At 36.4% G+C, this 15,322-nt stretch overlaps 1 protein-coding gene and 1 long non-coding RNA gene across 4 annotated transcripts in view; one reads left to right on the top strand and one right to left on the bottom strand.

The window, feature by feature from the left end:
• Window positions 1-10,708, top strand: part of LOC136041711 (uncharacterized) — a 46,332-nt gene extending 35,624 nt beyond the window's left edge. For both annotated transcript variants that reach the window (XR_010621093.1, XR_010621094.1), the window contains exons 2-3: window positions 1,901-1,991; window positions 10,253-10,708. This is a non-coding gene — a long non-coding RNA (uncharacterized LOC136041711). The remainder of the gene's footprint in view (window positions 1-1,900; window positions 1,992-10,252) is intronic.
• The window catches only part of LOC136041709 (uncharacterized), an 80,756-nt gene that overhangs the window by 57,340 nt on the left and 8,094 nt on the right, over window positions 1-15,322 (bottom strand). For both annotated transcript variants that reach the window (XM_065726451.1, XM_065726449.1), the window contains exon 2: window positions 2,192-2,465. In XM_065726451.1, coding sequence (XP_065582523.1) covers window positions 2,192-2,465 — 274 coding nt within the window. The remainder of the gene's footprint in view (window positions 1-2,191; window positions 2,466-15,322) is intronic.

Genomic DNA, 15,322 nt, shown 5'->3' with positions numbered 1-15,322 from the left:
TCCGCAAAACTCTTGCCTGGGACCAAAAAGGATGGTTTTTGCTTGTCCACGAGCCAGAGCGTATGGTGTGCGAAGTGAAGTGGAGTTATGTAGCCTATGTCAGAGAGGAGTATCTGAAGTTGTGCAGCGAAGCTTTCGCTTCATCAAACCATGTTTCTGCTTTCGAGTGGAAAGCTCCGTTCTAACAGGCAAGCAGGCAGGCATCACTTTCAAATTGAAGATGGACTAAAATCTATAAGTGTTAAATATATGCGGCAGTTACCCAGCCCCACAGCCAATATATCTTCTTTGAGCGATAAGAAGAAAAATTTACAGAAGCAAAAAAGCGGTATTTTCCCACGGGTCTGAAAGTACTGCTGTGATTTTGGCTGGGTTTATCATTTGTTTTTTCGGACTTGGGATTGAGGTAGGGAAATGTTGTCAGATGTATCTCTTAAGCTTTAAAAGTTCTGTCATTCTTTAGAAATTGGAGCTTATCCTTTGCTCCTTTCTAAGTTTTGACGTTAGAAAGTTGGCCTACGGCAAAAAAAATCAACTTTTGAACTAAGACAGACATACGGCAATCGATAGCTCTTGATGAGCTGATCAAAGTATATGCCATCCACTTATTAGTACGAAAATTCCTTCATGAGATATACTAGTTTGAAAGTTTCAGGGGGCTAACAACTTCACTAGTAGGGTACACACTAAAACCAAAAATAAGCCGATGCCAATTGTGAGACACGTAGGAGACTTCTAAGGGAAGGTCGGCTGGTAGCTCATAATCATCTTTGGAAGTGAGGGGTTTGAAAATTCTGCTATTTGGTGTACCTATTATTTAATTCAAGTGTATTCGATGGTAAGACTGAGTTGGTTCCAGTGGTAAGACATGTAGGGGACTTGTAAGTAATAATCGTCTGTTAGGCTACAATCATCTTTAGTGAAGAGGGGCTTGTAACTTTTACTAGTTGGTGTAACCTACCCATACTCACTGTAACCTAGAATTAAGTGTTTACGCAACGGGTACAAATGATAACCTAAAACAACGAGGCAGTTTCGTAATAATTAATACAGTGTCATCGATGGTATTTTGATCCTGAAAAATTACGGATAGCTTTATAATACCAACTAGATTATATAAGATATTGTTCCAAGTCTTGATTCGTCAGGATGTCTACGATTGAAAAGTATAAAGTTCAACTGGCTGCAAAGTCAATTTAGTCTCTTCTTCCGATATTCTTTTGTTATTATTGTTTTTTCAACGCTGAGCATTTGATCATGTGATTATTGGAATAGCCTTTGATCATGTGATTACTGATCGCGTTCTTCTTTGAACAAAACGTTTTAAAAGCTTCGATAGGCTGACAACTTCGGCGTTTAGCCGATAGCAAAGAAACAAAACAAAAGTGTTGCTCTTGCAACACTTTATTTGGTGAAGCCGGACAAAGGTTGCCGCAACACTTCACGTTGCTCAGGCAACGTAGGTCTAATTTTGTTGCTGCATTACAGCCCATATGTTTGTTTAATCTTGAATCCCCTCCCTGTGCAGATCAAGTGAGCATGTAAAATGTATGCACCAGAATCAAACTAGCTAAAAACCCAAACGAACACAATTGCACAAGTATCAATCGGTAGATTTAAATGTGCATATATATGCTTATGGGGATGGAAGATTTTTGTAGAAGTAAAATACTTCAGAAAAAACAATTTTCCTGTTGGAAAGAAAGATAGAAATACAGTTTTTGAAATATAAAGGCTATCAAATGTACTACTATCAAACTGCTGTACTACCACTGTGTACTACTATCAAATGTAGATTATTCCTGTCCCAGATATAATTTTGGAGTTGAGGATGTTTAGAGTTGGAGTTGAGGATTCTTGCAGGGTGAAAGCAGCCTTTTAATTGAAGTAATTTTTTCAGGGTCTGAGGATCCTGCAGACGACGTTAACAAGGACAATCGTTTTAGCTCAAAAATATATCAATGAAGTTGTAAGAAAAGGAGAAGAATTAGGTTTGTGTTTTCCCTTTTTTGTTTTTGTGGTTGTTTTTTTCTTCGGGACAGAAAATATGAGTAAAATCTAAGTTATTATATTGTAATATGCATTGCATAATTATTCAGTATACTACTTATTATTTACGTGCATGGAAGCTTTTTCAAAGGACATGTAAAAAAAAGGAGGAGAAAACAAACAAAGCAATGACATAACTTACCAGTGTTTCTCGCAGAATAACTTGAACTCGTACTTAAAAGTGTTTCACCATCTTTAGGCTTAGAGTCGTTTTTAACAACAGAAAAATTTGAACTCAAGGAACATGATTGGAACATGAGTTCCAGTTGTGGGAGTGTAGTCCCGTCTAAGTCATCCTCATCTGGCTTATAGTCTACATTGATCATTTGCAGGGCGTTCATATGTTGTGTTATCTTCGCACCACCAGTTGTTTTATATATCTTTGGTGATGGTTTTGCTTCTTTGTCAGACGTTTCCTAGAATAAAGGTGTGAAAATTAAGTTAAATTAAAGATGATGTATATCTTACAAACTCACAATTTAGTAACTAAGAACCCACTGCATTTGTTATGACCTCCAGGTTAAGGCTCCCACCGCATTTGCTATAGTCCTAAGTAGGGGCATACTAGCCTAGAGAGGAAATAAAATTTTATGATAATAGTCAGAGATATGTATTCAGTTATTATTTCAAACCATATTTTGATAGTATTATTTTAAATTTCTTTCGGAAGCAGCATGCCTAGAGAGAAAATAATATTTAGCAACATTTCCTTATTTTAACTTTCTATTGAAGGCCAAGTATGTCACTATAGGTCTAGAATGACAATATTAACTTTTAATTTTACTCAAATATATAATCAGATATTAATTAAAACCATGTTTTGGTAGTCTTATTTGCACCCTTTGTATTTGTTATAGTCCTAAGCAGGGACCCCGCTGTATTTATTATGAAAGCAATTAGAATTACCCTGTGCTAATTAAACAAAAAAATATAAGTTTTAAAAGTTTTTTCAAATAAAAGTGAAAACTTCATAGAAATGAAGACTATAAGGATAGTCCTCCTCGTCAAAGTCCTTGCTTGCTCCTCTTTAGGCTAAATTTTTAAGTAGCTTAATTAATCTTTTCATTGAATGAAGCGATGTTTAATACCTATAATTACATTGCGAAACCACACAGTCCACAGTTTAGCTGATCAAATTTTCAGGGATGCCACCTGTAGCAGGAAACTGCTATTTTAGCATTAACTCATTATGTGTAGCACTGTAGCACCTGCTCAGGGTTTCCATCAGTAGCACTAAAGTGCTATTTTACTACTTTTACAGTCAATTTGTTTACTATGGCACCGAAAATCGCTGTGTAGCACCCATGTTTGGACAATAACAGCACTTTAGGAACTGACCGTGGTGGCAACCCTGCTAATGGTGCTTTCATACTGGGTCAAAAACCTTTCACATTGGCATAACTTCAGATTTTATGCTAACTAGTGCAATTTTTAAGTTAATTTTTTCCATGGACAAACTTTTTGGTAGCTTCGACAGTGCTAAGTGGACTTGAGCCCAACTTAAAATTTAAAGTTACGTAACACATGTTACCTTATGGAAAAAACTCAACGCAGCAGCAATAAAATTGAATTTCTGGATGAGTAATTGGTATTTGTCTATATCCAGACCACACTCAAATTCACGATCTGAGTATAACCGGTTTCTCTGTCTGCGTTTGGTTATAATTAGCCTAGCCTGTGTGAGATTAACTACTATATAGGCGTGTCTTAATTAAATATTTAATATATAGAGCTGTTTAGGTTAGGTATTTAATATAATGGGTTCTGGCGGTCTGCTTTTCATAATTCTCTGTTGCAGTTTCCATAATTTTGTTACTAAAGTGTTATATTTTCATCAGATTTTGGTATATTTCATTATGATTAGCCTATTTTCCTAGATTCCTGCATCTACCAAATTACTTAAGAGTATTTATCAACCCCCTTTTTACCCTGCTTTGAATTTTTTTTTTCTGTGCCTGCTTTTGATTTATTTTGTTTGCTTAATTTATTATTGACGGAGCCCCCCCCCCTTCTGCTTGTATCTTATTCGTTTTATTTATTTGACATTTGACTTCTTTTTGTGATTTGATTTTGTATTTTTACGTGATTATTTTTAACCCATGGTGTTTTTCTTTTTTTAAATTTGCGATGACTGCCAAGACAGTCAGTAGTCCTACATCCCCTGATCCAAATCTCTCTGGTGTTAGAATTTTGGCTTTGGGGGTTTAAGGTCCAAATTAAACCAGTAGGTCTTTGAAATTAGGTAGCAGAACAGTTATTGCAAGAAAACTCTTTGAACACCTCCAAAATCATGAGTGCAGGAGTCATTATGGTCAACGCTAGAAAGACTTGGACCAGATGACTCTATTGTCACAATAGCTGCATACCAATCAGTAGCTACTGCTATACTTTCTATTTCAGATATAGTAGTAAATGGATGTAAAGTAAAGTTTGTGCTTAGTCCTAGTTCCAACCCTGCTTCAATCAGGAATAGAAAAAGTATTGCTTTTATCCCATCTGAGGAGGTCACCAATCTGGATGATTTTGTCAAGGAGGTCTAAGTTAACAATAGAATTGAACAAGTGGTATTGGCCTTTAAAAACCCAAAACCATCAGTTATCCCTTTGGTTTGCACCTTCAATCTGGATGTTCAGTTCCCTCTGAAAATCTCTGTTTGGGGTGCAAGGTATACAGTTAAGCAGTTTATTCTTCGAGCAATACAGTGCTTCAATTGCCAAGGTTTTGGCCACATGGCTTCAAATTGTAACAGAGGCAGAGGATGCCTACTATGTAGTGGACAACACACCCATAATGAATGTCCCCAATCCAAAACAGTAAAGCAAGATCAGGTTCTCAAGTGCCCTAACTGCAGTGGCAACCATGCTGGTAATGCCAGGGAGTGCCCAGTATTCATAGAGAAGAAAGTAATTGTAACTTATTCTTTCAACAATAATGTCCCCATGAGAACTGCTGCTGGGCCTTGAAGAAGGGACTTCCAACACAAGCAAAACATGTCCCTATGGCCCATAAAGACTCCTTCCCTCCTTTGGCACCTAACCACCATCCAGTTAAGGACCTAAACATGAAGTATATGACCATGTTTGAAGTTGTGGCCAGACAGATCTCTGATCTAACCCAAATAATAACATGACTTTGCAAACTAGTCTCAGAGATACTCCCAGTTGGTCTAAAATTGAAGGTCTTGAAGGGCCGAGGCCTTGAAGAAGGGACTTCCAACACAAACAAAACATGTCCCTATGGCCAATAAAAACTCCTTCCCTCCTTTGGCACCTAACCACCATCCAGTTGAGGACCTAAACAAGAAGTACGGGACCATGTTTGAAGGTATGTAAAGACAGATCTCTGATCTGACCCAGATAATAACATCACTTGGCAAACTAGTCTCAGAGATACTTCCAGTTGGTCTTGAAAACGCTGTCCTAAAACTGACCAACATTGCAGAAAACCCAAACAGAGTTAAATCATGCCCTACAACCTGTAATGCCCCTCCACAAACCAGCAGCCCTGGCAAAGTTGAAAGAAAATATATAGCAAAGGAGTCTATGCCTAGCACAGAAGGTAGTAGTAATACGCTACAGTGAACCAGGTTAGCTCCCTCACACACCAATGTCTAGCTCCCTTCCAGAGCTCTAATTAAATATCCGGGGATTCAACCAAACCAAAAGAATTGAACTCCAAAATATTCAACACTATTCTGGTAAAAAATGGTCCCACTCCCCAGCCGCAACACCTGTGGAGTGTATGAAGACATACTTCACGTCATCTTTAACTGTAAACATATGAAAAAGAGAGGGAATTACTAAGAATTTGCTGTGAGAAGGCATTTATTTCATTCTTTTCTGGGACACCACACGTCTCCTCCTTGGGCTAGGCGACTAAGCACAAACCTTTAGGTAGATTAGTTAAGGCTACTAGCTTGGTTCATTCCCTATAAGTTTTTTTACTTTTTTTTTCTTGTTTTTTCTATTCCACCTATTTAACAGTTGATTTTAGAGTTATCCTATTTATCATTTAAGATGTATGTTATCTGGTTAAATTTTTTATTTAGTTATCTGAGACTGGTTTTAATGTGTAAAATTGTATTCTTTATTAAAATTGTGTTGTACATGTATTTAATTGCTGTTTGACAATGCATAGTTGCAGTATTTGGATTCCTGTTTTTCAACGCAGGCAGTTGCTGCAGGCGAAAAAAAACCCTCCATTAGCAAGTTAAGCGATACTGTTGTGGTCCAGTGAATATTGACTGAAGTGATACCCAAGCATGCTAGTGACTATAGAAGGCACAGAACAACTGAGTGATACCAACGCATATGACCTATTGGTCGAACGCGTCAAACCCCAAACAGCAACAACAACAAGCTTGATCAGAGCTTGTATCTCAATCTCCGCTCAGTGTTTTTAGTTTTGAATAGTTTACTTTTGATGACTGTGATTAGCCTAGACGATAATTAGATTTTTTTTTTCATTAGCCTAGCTCAAAAGAACTTGTTTAAATATAGAAAGTTATAATGATAGTGACATAACTTATCCACTTAGCATAGAAAATTACGTACGTAGTATGGAAGCTGCTCAATTGATTTGGTAAGTAGTAAAGTGTGACTTACTAAGGTAGAATTGACTAAGTTAATGAAATGACTGCTATGTTTCACTTACTATCAATTCATAAATTCATTTTTTTTCTAAATTAAAAAGGTTTCATTTAGACTTTTTTCGGTACTTACGTGTTTTCCCGACCACACTCAAGTTCTTAGTCTGAGTAAAATAGGTTTCCCTGTAGGCATTTGGAGATAATTGGCTTAGCAAGAGGGAGATAAACTGCTATGCAGGTGTATTTATATTAAATATTTAATATATAGTTGGTTAAAATGGGTAGTTAATTTAATGCGCCCTGGGAAATCTGGGTTGCCATAATTCGCTCTTGAAGTTTTCACAATTTTGTTACTAAAGTATAATATTTTCATCGGATTCTGGTAAATTTCATTATAAATAACTTAACTTCAATTCTTGAGTCGGTACAATATGTAAATACCGCTTTTCTGTATCGTTTATGATAAATGCTCGCTAAGCGGGAGACAATCAGTTCAGCGTCTCGAAAACACTTTTCTCAGTGGCAATAAAAATCCTTCTTGAGGTTGATTTGCCCCCATTAAAATAAACTTACCAAAAAATGGCTTCGAGAACAGAATAATTCAATCTGTTTATCGGAAAAACGTGCAAATATATTTTATTCCTGGAACTCGTTTTCAGAACAATCTGCGAATATTTGTAAACATTTTTCTCAGAAAACTTCATTTGGGAATTTGTTTTTTCGTTGCATTTTATAGTTAAAAAAGGTTTGAAGCACTGGATTCTGTTGAGCTATTTGTACACTGTTCCTATGCAAGCGCCTAAATGATAACGAATAACATGAAGGAAGAGAAGATTCAATTATATCAAATAGGCGAATCAAAATCATGGGAGTATCTGAAAATTCACTTTGATGTCAGTTCCAGACAGAGATACGTTGTATTTTTAATGCCTGGAATATAATTTTTATATTTTTTTGTTCTGATATTGTATGGAAGATACTTTCTGGTCAACAGACGATATTTTTTTGGGAAAACAGGGGAGTCAAAAAACAAACGAAAAAAGATTTTTTGGGAATAATCTTTTTTTAATAGAATATCCTTGAGAAATGTCAACAAGTTTCTACGACATGAGCGTCCCCCCGATGAAAGAAATTGTACTTGGCTACGTTTGTTTCTTACAGACTTGTTTACTATACAATGTTGTATATTCTAGCCAAGGGCTTCTTAAACTTTTTGGCGACCCCATATAAATATAAAACAAAAAGATGAATGAATATTTTTGACGATTTGTGTATTAGGTAATAATATTCATGTGCATATGAAAATATGTATTACTAGAATTTATTTAGAAACACAGGCTAGAAAAATCTAAAATTAAAAATTGCACAAAAAGCTCAGTTCACTCGTGTGTATTCAAACGCAGGCGTTGAGTGGTAATTATTAGATTAAAATTAAAGGAAAAAAATTAACGAGATAGATGTGCCTATTTTCTTTTATTTCATTATAAATTAAAGTTTGGTGAAAAGATTGATGCTACTGGACGTAAGCCCTCTTGAACATTTTTTTTGCGAAGAATAATCCGGAGATTTAATATGTATCAAAGCTGAAAAAGAAACTTAACATAAATATGTACTATCTAATGGCAGAAGAATATTTAACACCCTATCAGCGATTGTTGGCAGTTTAAGTTTTCATCCAGAATCAAACAGTTCGTGGTAACGAATTGTAGTAAGGAGCGACCCGGCTCAATAGAAACCAAAACTCTAAAAAATGGGATTTTGATACGAATAACTACATCAAAAGAATTGCATTTTAATACTGATTTTAAATATATAAATTTCATCAATTTTGGTCTTACGCATCAAAAGTTACGAGCCTGAGAAAATTTGCGTTGTTTTAGAAAATAGGGGGAAACACCCCTTAAAAGTCATAGAATCTTAACGAAAATTACACCATAAAATTCAGCGTATTAAAGAACCCTACTGTAGAAGTTTCAAGCTCCTATCTACAAAAATGTGGAATTTTGTATTTTTTCCAGAAGGCAGATCACGGATGCGTGTTTATTTTTATTTTTATTATATTTTTTTTCCACGGGTGATCGTATCGACTCAGTTGTCCTAGAATGTTGCGAGAGCGCTCATTCTAACAGAAATGAAAAGTTCTAGTGCCCTTTTTAAGAGACCAAAAAAATTGGAGGGCACCTAGGCCCCCTCCCACGCTAATTATTTTCCCAAAGTCAACGGATCAAAATTCTGAGATAGCCACTTTATTCAGCGTAGTCGAAAAACTTTATAACTGTGTCTTTGGAGACGACTTACTCCTCCACAGTCCCCGTGGGAGGGGCTACAAGTTACAAACTTTGACCAGTGCTTACATATAGTAATGGTTATTGGGATGTGTACAGGCGTTTTCAGGAGGATTGTTTTGGTTGGGGGAGGGGTTGAGAAGAGGGGGATATATTGGGGGAACTTTCCATCGAGGAATTTGTTATGGGGGAAGAAAATTTCCATGAAGGGAGCGCAGGATTAAACTAACATTATTAAAAAAAAACAATGAAAAAATAAATATAAAAAAGTTTTTTTCAGCTGGAAGTAAGGAGCAGCATTAACACTTAAAAAGACAGAAATTATTACCCATATGAGGAGCTCACCTCCTCCTAATACCTCGCACTTTACGCTAAAATATTTTTAGTAATGTCAACTATTTATTCTACGGCTTTTGTGATTCAGGGGTCATTCTTAATAAATTGGGACAAAATTTAAGATTTAGTGTAAAGAGAGAGGCACTGACGAGGGGGCGAACCCTCTCATATGTGTAATATAAACATGAGAATAAAAAATTCTTTACGTAAGCTAATTTATAAGTTACGTATATCTTTTACTAATAAAAAGATTCGTAAAAAATTAAAAGTTCTTGTTGCCTTTTTAATTAACCAAAAAATTGGAGGGCAACTAGGCTTCCTCTCCCGCTCTTTTTTTCTCAAATCATTCGATCAAAATTATGTGAAAGCCATTTAGCCAAAAAAAAAAAATATATATATATATACAAATTTCGTTTTAATTATTCCTCTGCGGAGAGCCAAAATCAAAACATGCATTGATTCACAAACGTTCAGAAACTAAATAAGAAAAACAAGTTTTTCAACTGAAAGTAAGGAGTGACATTAACACTCAAAACGAACAAAAATTACTTCGTATATGAAAGGGGCTGCTTCCTCATCAACGCCCCGCTCTTTACGCTAAAGTTTTTTACTGTTTTAAAAAGAAGAGATGAGAGGAAGAGTCAAACTTTAGCGTAAAGAGCGGAGCGTTGATGAGGAAGCAGCCCTTTTCATATACGAAGTAATTTCTGTTCGTTTTAAGTTTTAATGTCGCTCCTTACTTTCAGTTGAAAAAACTTGTTTTTTTTTATTTCATAGTTCTATAAGACTAGCCATTACCAAAATTGGTTTACATGAAAGATTCATATTGATAGTGTAACAGACAAAATTGGAGGTTAAGTACTAGAATTGCGGTTGTAAGAAGGGATCAAAATCGGGCAAGATTTTGTATCGTTCCATGACAATCGTTTTATTGTCTTATGTTAATACGAGTCTTCTAGAATTTGTTTTTTCTTTTAAATCATCTATTGCACAGAGAGAACGTGCTGAAAATCAAGAAAAATTTCCCACGAACGAGGATCTGTTCCCCAGCGGCCGTTCAGCCAACGAACCGTCAATTTACAGCAAGAGCAGCAGCAAGACAAACAACAGTCTGGATCTCCGGGAAAGCAAGAAATAGCAAGTCAGACAATCACTCGTTCAGACGAGGAGCAAAAGAATCTTGAGCCCTTGGAACAACGGCCTGGTCGTCAGATTAATGTAGACAAGAGACGATCGGATTAGAAGTCGTATTTTTTCATATATATTTTGTTAACGTGTGAATTATCGAACGTTTGAACGGCCCTTCAAAGTTTTCAATATTTTTTTTTTATTATTACTACTACTATGTAGCTTTGTTCTGGTGAAATAAAACACATGAACTGTCTCTGCAAACGTTTTTTTTCTATCTCAGGTATATTAAATAAGTTTCAAGTTTTTTTTATGCTACAAATCCAAGGATTGGTAGTCTATTGACTTTTAACGGTCATAGTACAACAGAATAATATTGATTTTCTTATGAATTTTCTCCGGTTGGTACAATAATCCATTGCTTTGTATGGAAATCAAATAAAAAAAAAACTAAGTTTTTTTTTTTAACTGAAAGCAAGGAGCAACATTAAAACTTAAAACGAACAGAAATTACTCCGTAAATGAAAGAGATTGTCCCCTTCACAACGCCTCACTCTTTACGCTAAAGTTTGACTATTTCTCTCAACTCTACTTTTTAAAACAGTAAAAAACTTTAGTTTAAATAGTGGGGCGTTGAGGAGGGAACAGCCCCTTTCATATACGGGGTAATTTCTGTTCGTTTTAAGTTTCAATGCTGCTCCTTACTTCCGGTTAAAAAACTTGTTTTTTTTTTATTTAATTCAGTTAAGGACTATTTGCGAAATTCTAGTTTTGAGTTTGAGTCACTCGAAGCCTCAGCAGGTTCCTCTTGAGCTTTAACTGACAAGTGATCAATCTCACCTAAGCCAACTCACAACAGCTTTTGAATCGAAGCAACCTTTTTGAGTTCAGTATTTTATGTAAAATATGTACCCAACTGTCCTAACACTTTTAAATGATATACAATATTTTTTGCAATAAGCGGGTTTTAGAATAATTTCTCTCGATTGTTGACAGTGGAAAACATTTTGAACAATTTTTTTTATCATACTTTGTCAAATGTTGATAAATCCATCAACATTGATGATGGATTTTCCATCATTATGGCAAACCCATGATGGAAATTGAAAACTCAATTTTATCATTTGGAGTATATATATATATATATATATATATATATATATATATATATATATATATATATATATATATATATATATATATATATATATATATATATATATATGTATATATATATTTTCTTTTTTTTAGGGACAACTTAATATTGTTTAATTTTGCCAAGATATATAACAAAGAACAACTTGGAAAGTCATTAGTCATTTTGGAAGATTTTTGTTAGGTAAAAAATATTTCAATTCTGGCCTTTAAACAAGAGCTAAGAGCTCATATGACACTTTTGACGAGGCCAGAAGAGGTATGAGCTCTAACAAAATTCTAAGAATCAATAGATTGATTTAAAATGAAAATCAGAGGCTTAATGCCTCTCGGGATTTAAAATAAGAGCTCTGAGTCACGATGTCCTTCTAAATATCAAAATTCATTAAGATCCGATCAATCACTCGTAAGTTATAAATACCTCATTTTTTCTAATTTTTACTCTCCCTTTAGCCCCCCCCCCCAGATGGTCGAATCTGGGAAAAAGACTTTATCAAGTCAATTTGTGCAGCTCCCTGACATGCCTACCAATTTTCATCGTCCTAGCACGTCCAGGAGCACCAAACTCACCAAAGCACAGAACCCCTCCCCCTAACTCCCCAAAAGAGAGCGAATCCAGTGCGGTACGTCAATCACGTAACTACGACAAGTGCTTATTCTATCCACCAAGCTTCATCCCGATACCTCCACCCTAAGTGTTTTACAAGATTTTCGACTTCCCCCTCCAAATCCCCTCAATGTCAACAGATTTGGTAGGGATATGAAATAAGAGCTCTGAGACATTAATTTCTTCTAAACATAAAATTTTATCAAGATCCGGTCAACCATTCTTAAGTTAAAAATACCTCAATTTTTCTAATTTTTCCAAATTAACAACCCCCCCCCCCCGCTCCTCCAAAGAGAACGGATCCGTTCCAATTATGTCAATCACGTATTTAGAACTTTTGCTTATTCTTCCCATCAAGTTTCATCCCGATCTCTCCACTCTAAGCGTTTTCCAAGATTTTTGCTTCCCTCCTCCAACCCACTATGTCCCCGGATCCAATTCGAGTCGAAAATGGAGCATCTGAAACATAATATCCTTTTATATTTCAAGTTTCATTAAGATCCAATCACCTATTCGTAAGATAAAAATACCCCAATTTTCACGTTTTCCAAGAATTCTGGTTTCCCCCTCCAACTTCCCCAATGTCACAGGATATGGTAAAAATTTTAAATAAGAGCTTTAAAGCACAAGATCCTTCTAAATATCAAATTTAATTAAGATCTGATCACCCATTCGTAAGTTACAAATACCTCATTTTTCCGAATTCTCTCCCCCCACCCAACTCCACCAAAGAGAGCGGGTCATGTCATGTTAAGTCAGTCACATATCTTAGACTTGCTTTTATTCTAGTCCCCTATCTTATTCCAGTCCCCCCACCCCTCGTGACGTCCACTTGTGACGAGGTCGGAAGAGCCAAGAATTCATATGGTATGAGCTCTAGCAAAATTCTAAGAATCAATAGATTGCTTTAAAAGGAAAATCAGAAGCTTAATACCGGTCGGGATTTAAAACAGCTCTTAGTCACGAGGTCCTTCTAAATATCAAAATTCATTAAGATCCGATCACCCACTCGCAAGTTAAAAATACCTCAATTTTTTTAATTTTTCCTCTCCCTTCATCCCCCCGGATGTTCGAATCGGGGAAAACGACTTTATCAAGTCAATTTGTGCAGCTCCCTGACACGCCTACCAATTTTCATCGTCTTAGCACGTCTAGAAGCACCAAACTCGCCAAAGAACTGAACCCCACCATCTAACTCCCCCAAAGAGAGTGGATCCAGTCCGGTTACGTCAGTCACATATCTAAGACATTTATAAGCATTTTTCAAGATTTCTAGTTTCCCCCTCCAGCTCCCCCAATGTCAACAGATCTGGTCGAAACTTGAAACAAGAGCTCTGAAACATGAGTTCCTTCTAAATTTTAAATTTCATTAAGATCCGGTCACCCGTTCTTAAGTTAAAAATACCTCAATTTTTCTAACTTTTCCAAATTAACAACCCCCAACTCCCCCAAAGAAAACGGATCCGTAACAATTATGTCAATCTCGTATCTATAACTTATGGTGATTCTTCCCATCAAGTTTCATCCCGATATCTCCACTCTAAGCGTTTTCCAAGATTTCCTGTTTTCAAGATTTCTGTTCCCCCCCCCCAACCCTCTATGTCCCTGAATCCAATTTCAACTGAAAATGGAGCATCTGAGACATAAGATTATTCTATATATCCAGTTTCATTGAGATCTGATCACCCATTCGTAAGATACCTCGATTTCACGTTTTTCAAGAATTCCAGCTTCCCCCTCCAACTCCCTTCAATGTCACCAGATCTGGTTGGGATTCAAAATGAGAGTTTTAAAGCACAAGATCCTTCTAGATATCAAATTTCATTAAGATCTGATATCCCGTTCGTAAGTTACAAATTCCTCATTTTTTCTAATTTTTCCGAATTACTCCCCCCCCCACAACTCCACCAAAGAGAATGCATCTAGTCGTGGTATGTTAGTCACCTATCTTGGACTTGTGCTTATTCTTTCCACCAAGTTTCATCCTGATCACTCCGCTTTAAGCGTTTTCCAAGATTGTCGGTCCCCCTCCCCCTAATGACACTGGACTCGGTTGGGATAAAAAGAAGAGATCTGAGTTCCGAGGTCCTTCTAAAATGAAATTTCATCAAGATACGATCACTCTTTTGCAAGTTAAAAACACCTCATTGTTTCTAATTTTTAAGAATTAACCCTCCCCCTCACTACCCCAAAGAGAGTGGATCCATCCCGGTTATGTCAATCACGTGTCTAGGACTTGTGCTTATTTTTCCCACCAAGTTTCATCCCGATTCTCCCACTCAAAGCGGTTTCCAATATTTTAGGTTCCCTTCCTCAATTCCCCCCAGTGTCACCAGATCCCAGCGGAATTTAAAATAAGAGCTCTGAGACACGATATCCTTCCAAACATTAAATTTCATTAAGATCCGATCACCCGTTCGTAAGTTAAAAATACCTCATTTTTCTAATTTTCAGAATTAACCCCCCCCCCCCCAACTACCCCATAGAGAGCGGATCTGTTCCGATTATGTCAATCATGTATCTAGGACTTGTGCTTATTTTTCCAACCGAGTTTCATCCCGATCCCTCTACTCTAAGTGTTTTAGGTTTCTCCCTCCCAACTCCCTCCCCCTCAATGTCACCAGATCTGGTCGGGATTCAAAATAAGAGCTCTGATACACGATACCCTTCCAAACATCAAATTTCATTAAGACCTGATCAACCATTCGTAAGCTAAAAATACTTCATTTTTTCTTCTTTTTTTTCCAAATTAACCGGCCCCTCACCCCCCCCCCAGATGGTCAAATCCGGAAAACGACTATTTATAATATAATCTGGTCCGGTCTCTGATAAGCCTGCCAAATTTCATCGTCTTAGCTTACCTGGAATTGCCTAAAGTAGCAAAACTAGGACCTACAGACGGACCGACAGACCGACAGAATTTGCGATTACTATATGTCACTTGGTTAATACCAAGTGCCATAAAAATAATCTCTCCATGACTATTTTACGTTTGCATGTAATAATAAAGTTGTATAGTTGGAATCCTTATCCTTACAGATTTTAAAATAAACGGCTGTTAAGGGCGTGGCTCTTACTAAAATTTATACTCTGAACAGCATTTTGAAGCACATCCTTTAATTCTTGGGCTAAGTTTTTTTGCTGCAAGAGCCTCTTGAAGAATAAGGCAGTGAC

The sequence above is a fragment of the Artemia franciscana genome, unplaced genomic scaffold (genome assembly GCF_032884065.1).
Source record: "Artemia franciscana unplaced genomic scaffold, ASM3288406v1 PGA_scaffold_33, whole genome shotgun sequence".
Lineage (NCBI taxonomy): Eukaryota > Metazoa > Arthropoda > Branchiopoda > Anostraca > Artemiidae > Artemia > Artemia franciscana.
Note: the sequence above shows the minus strand (reverse complement) of the source record. Positions and strands in the feature narration are given on the sequence as shown.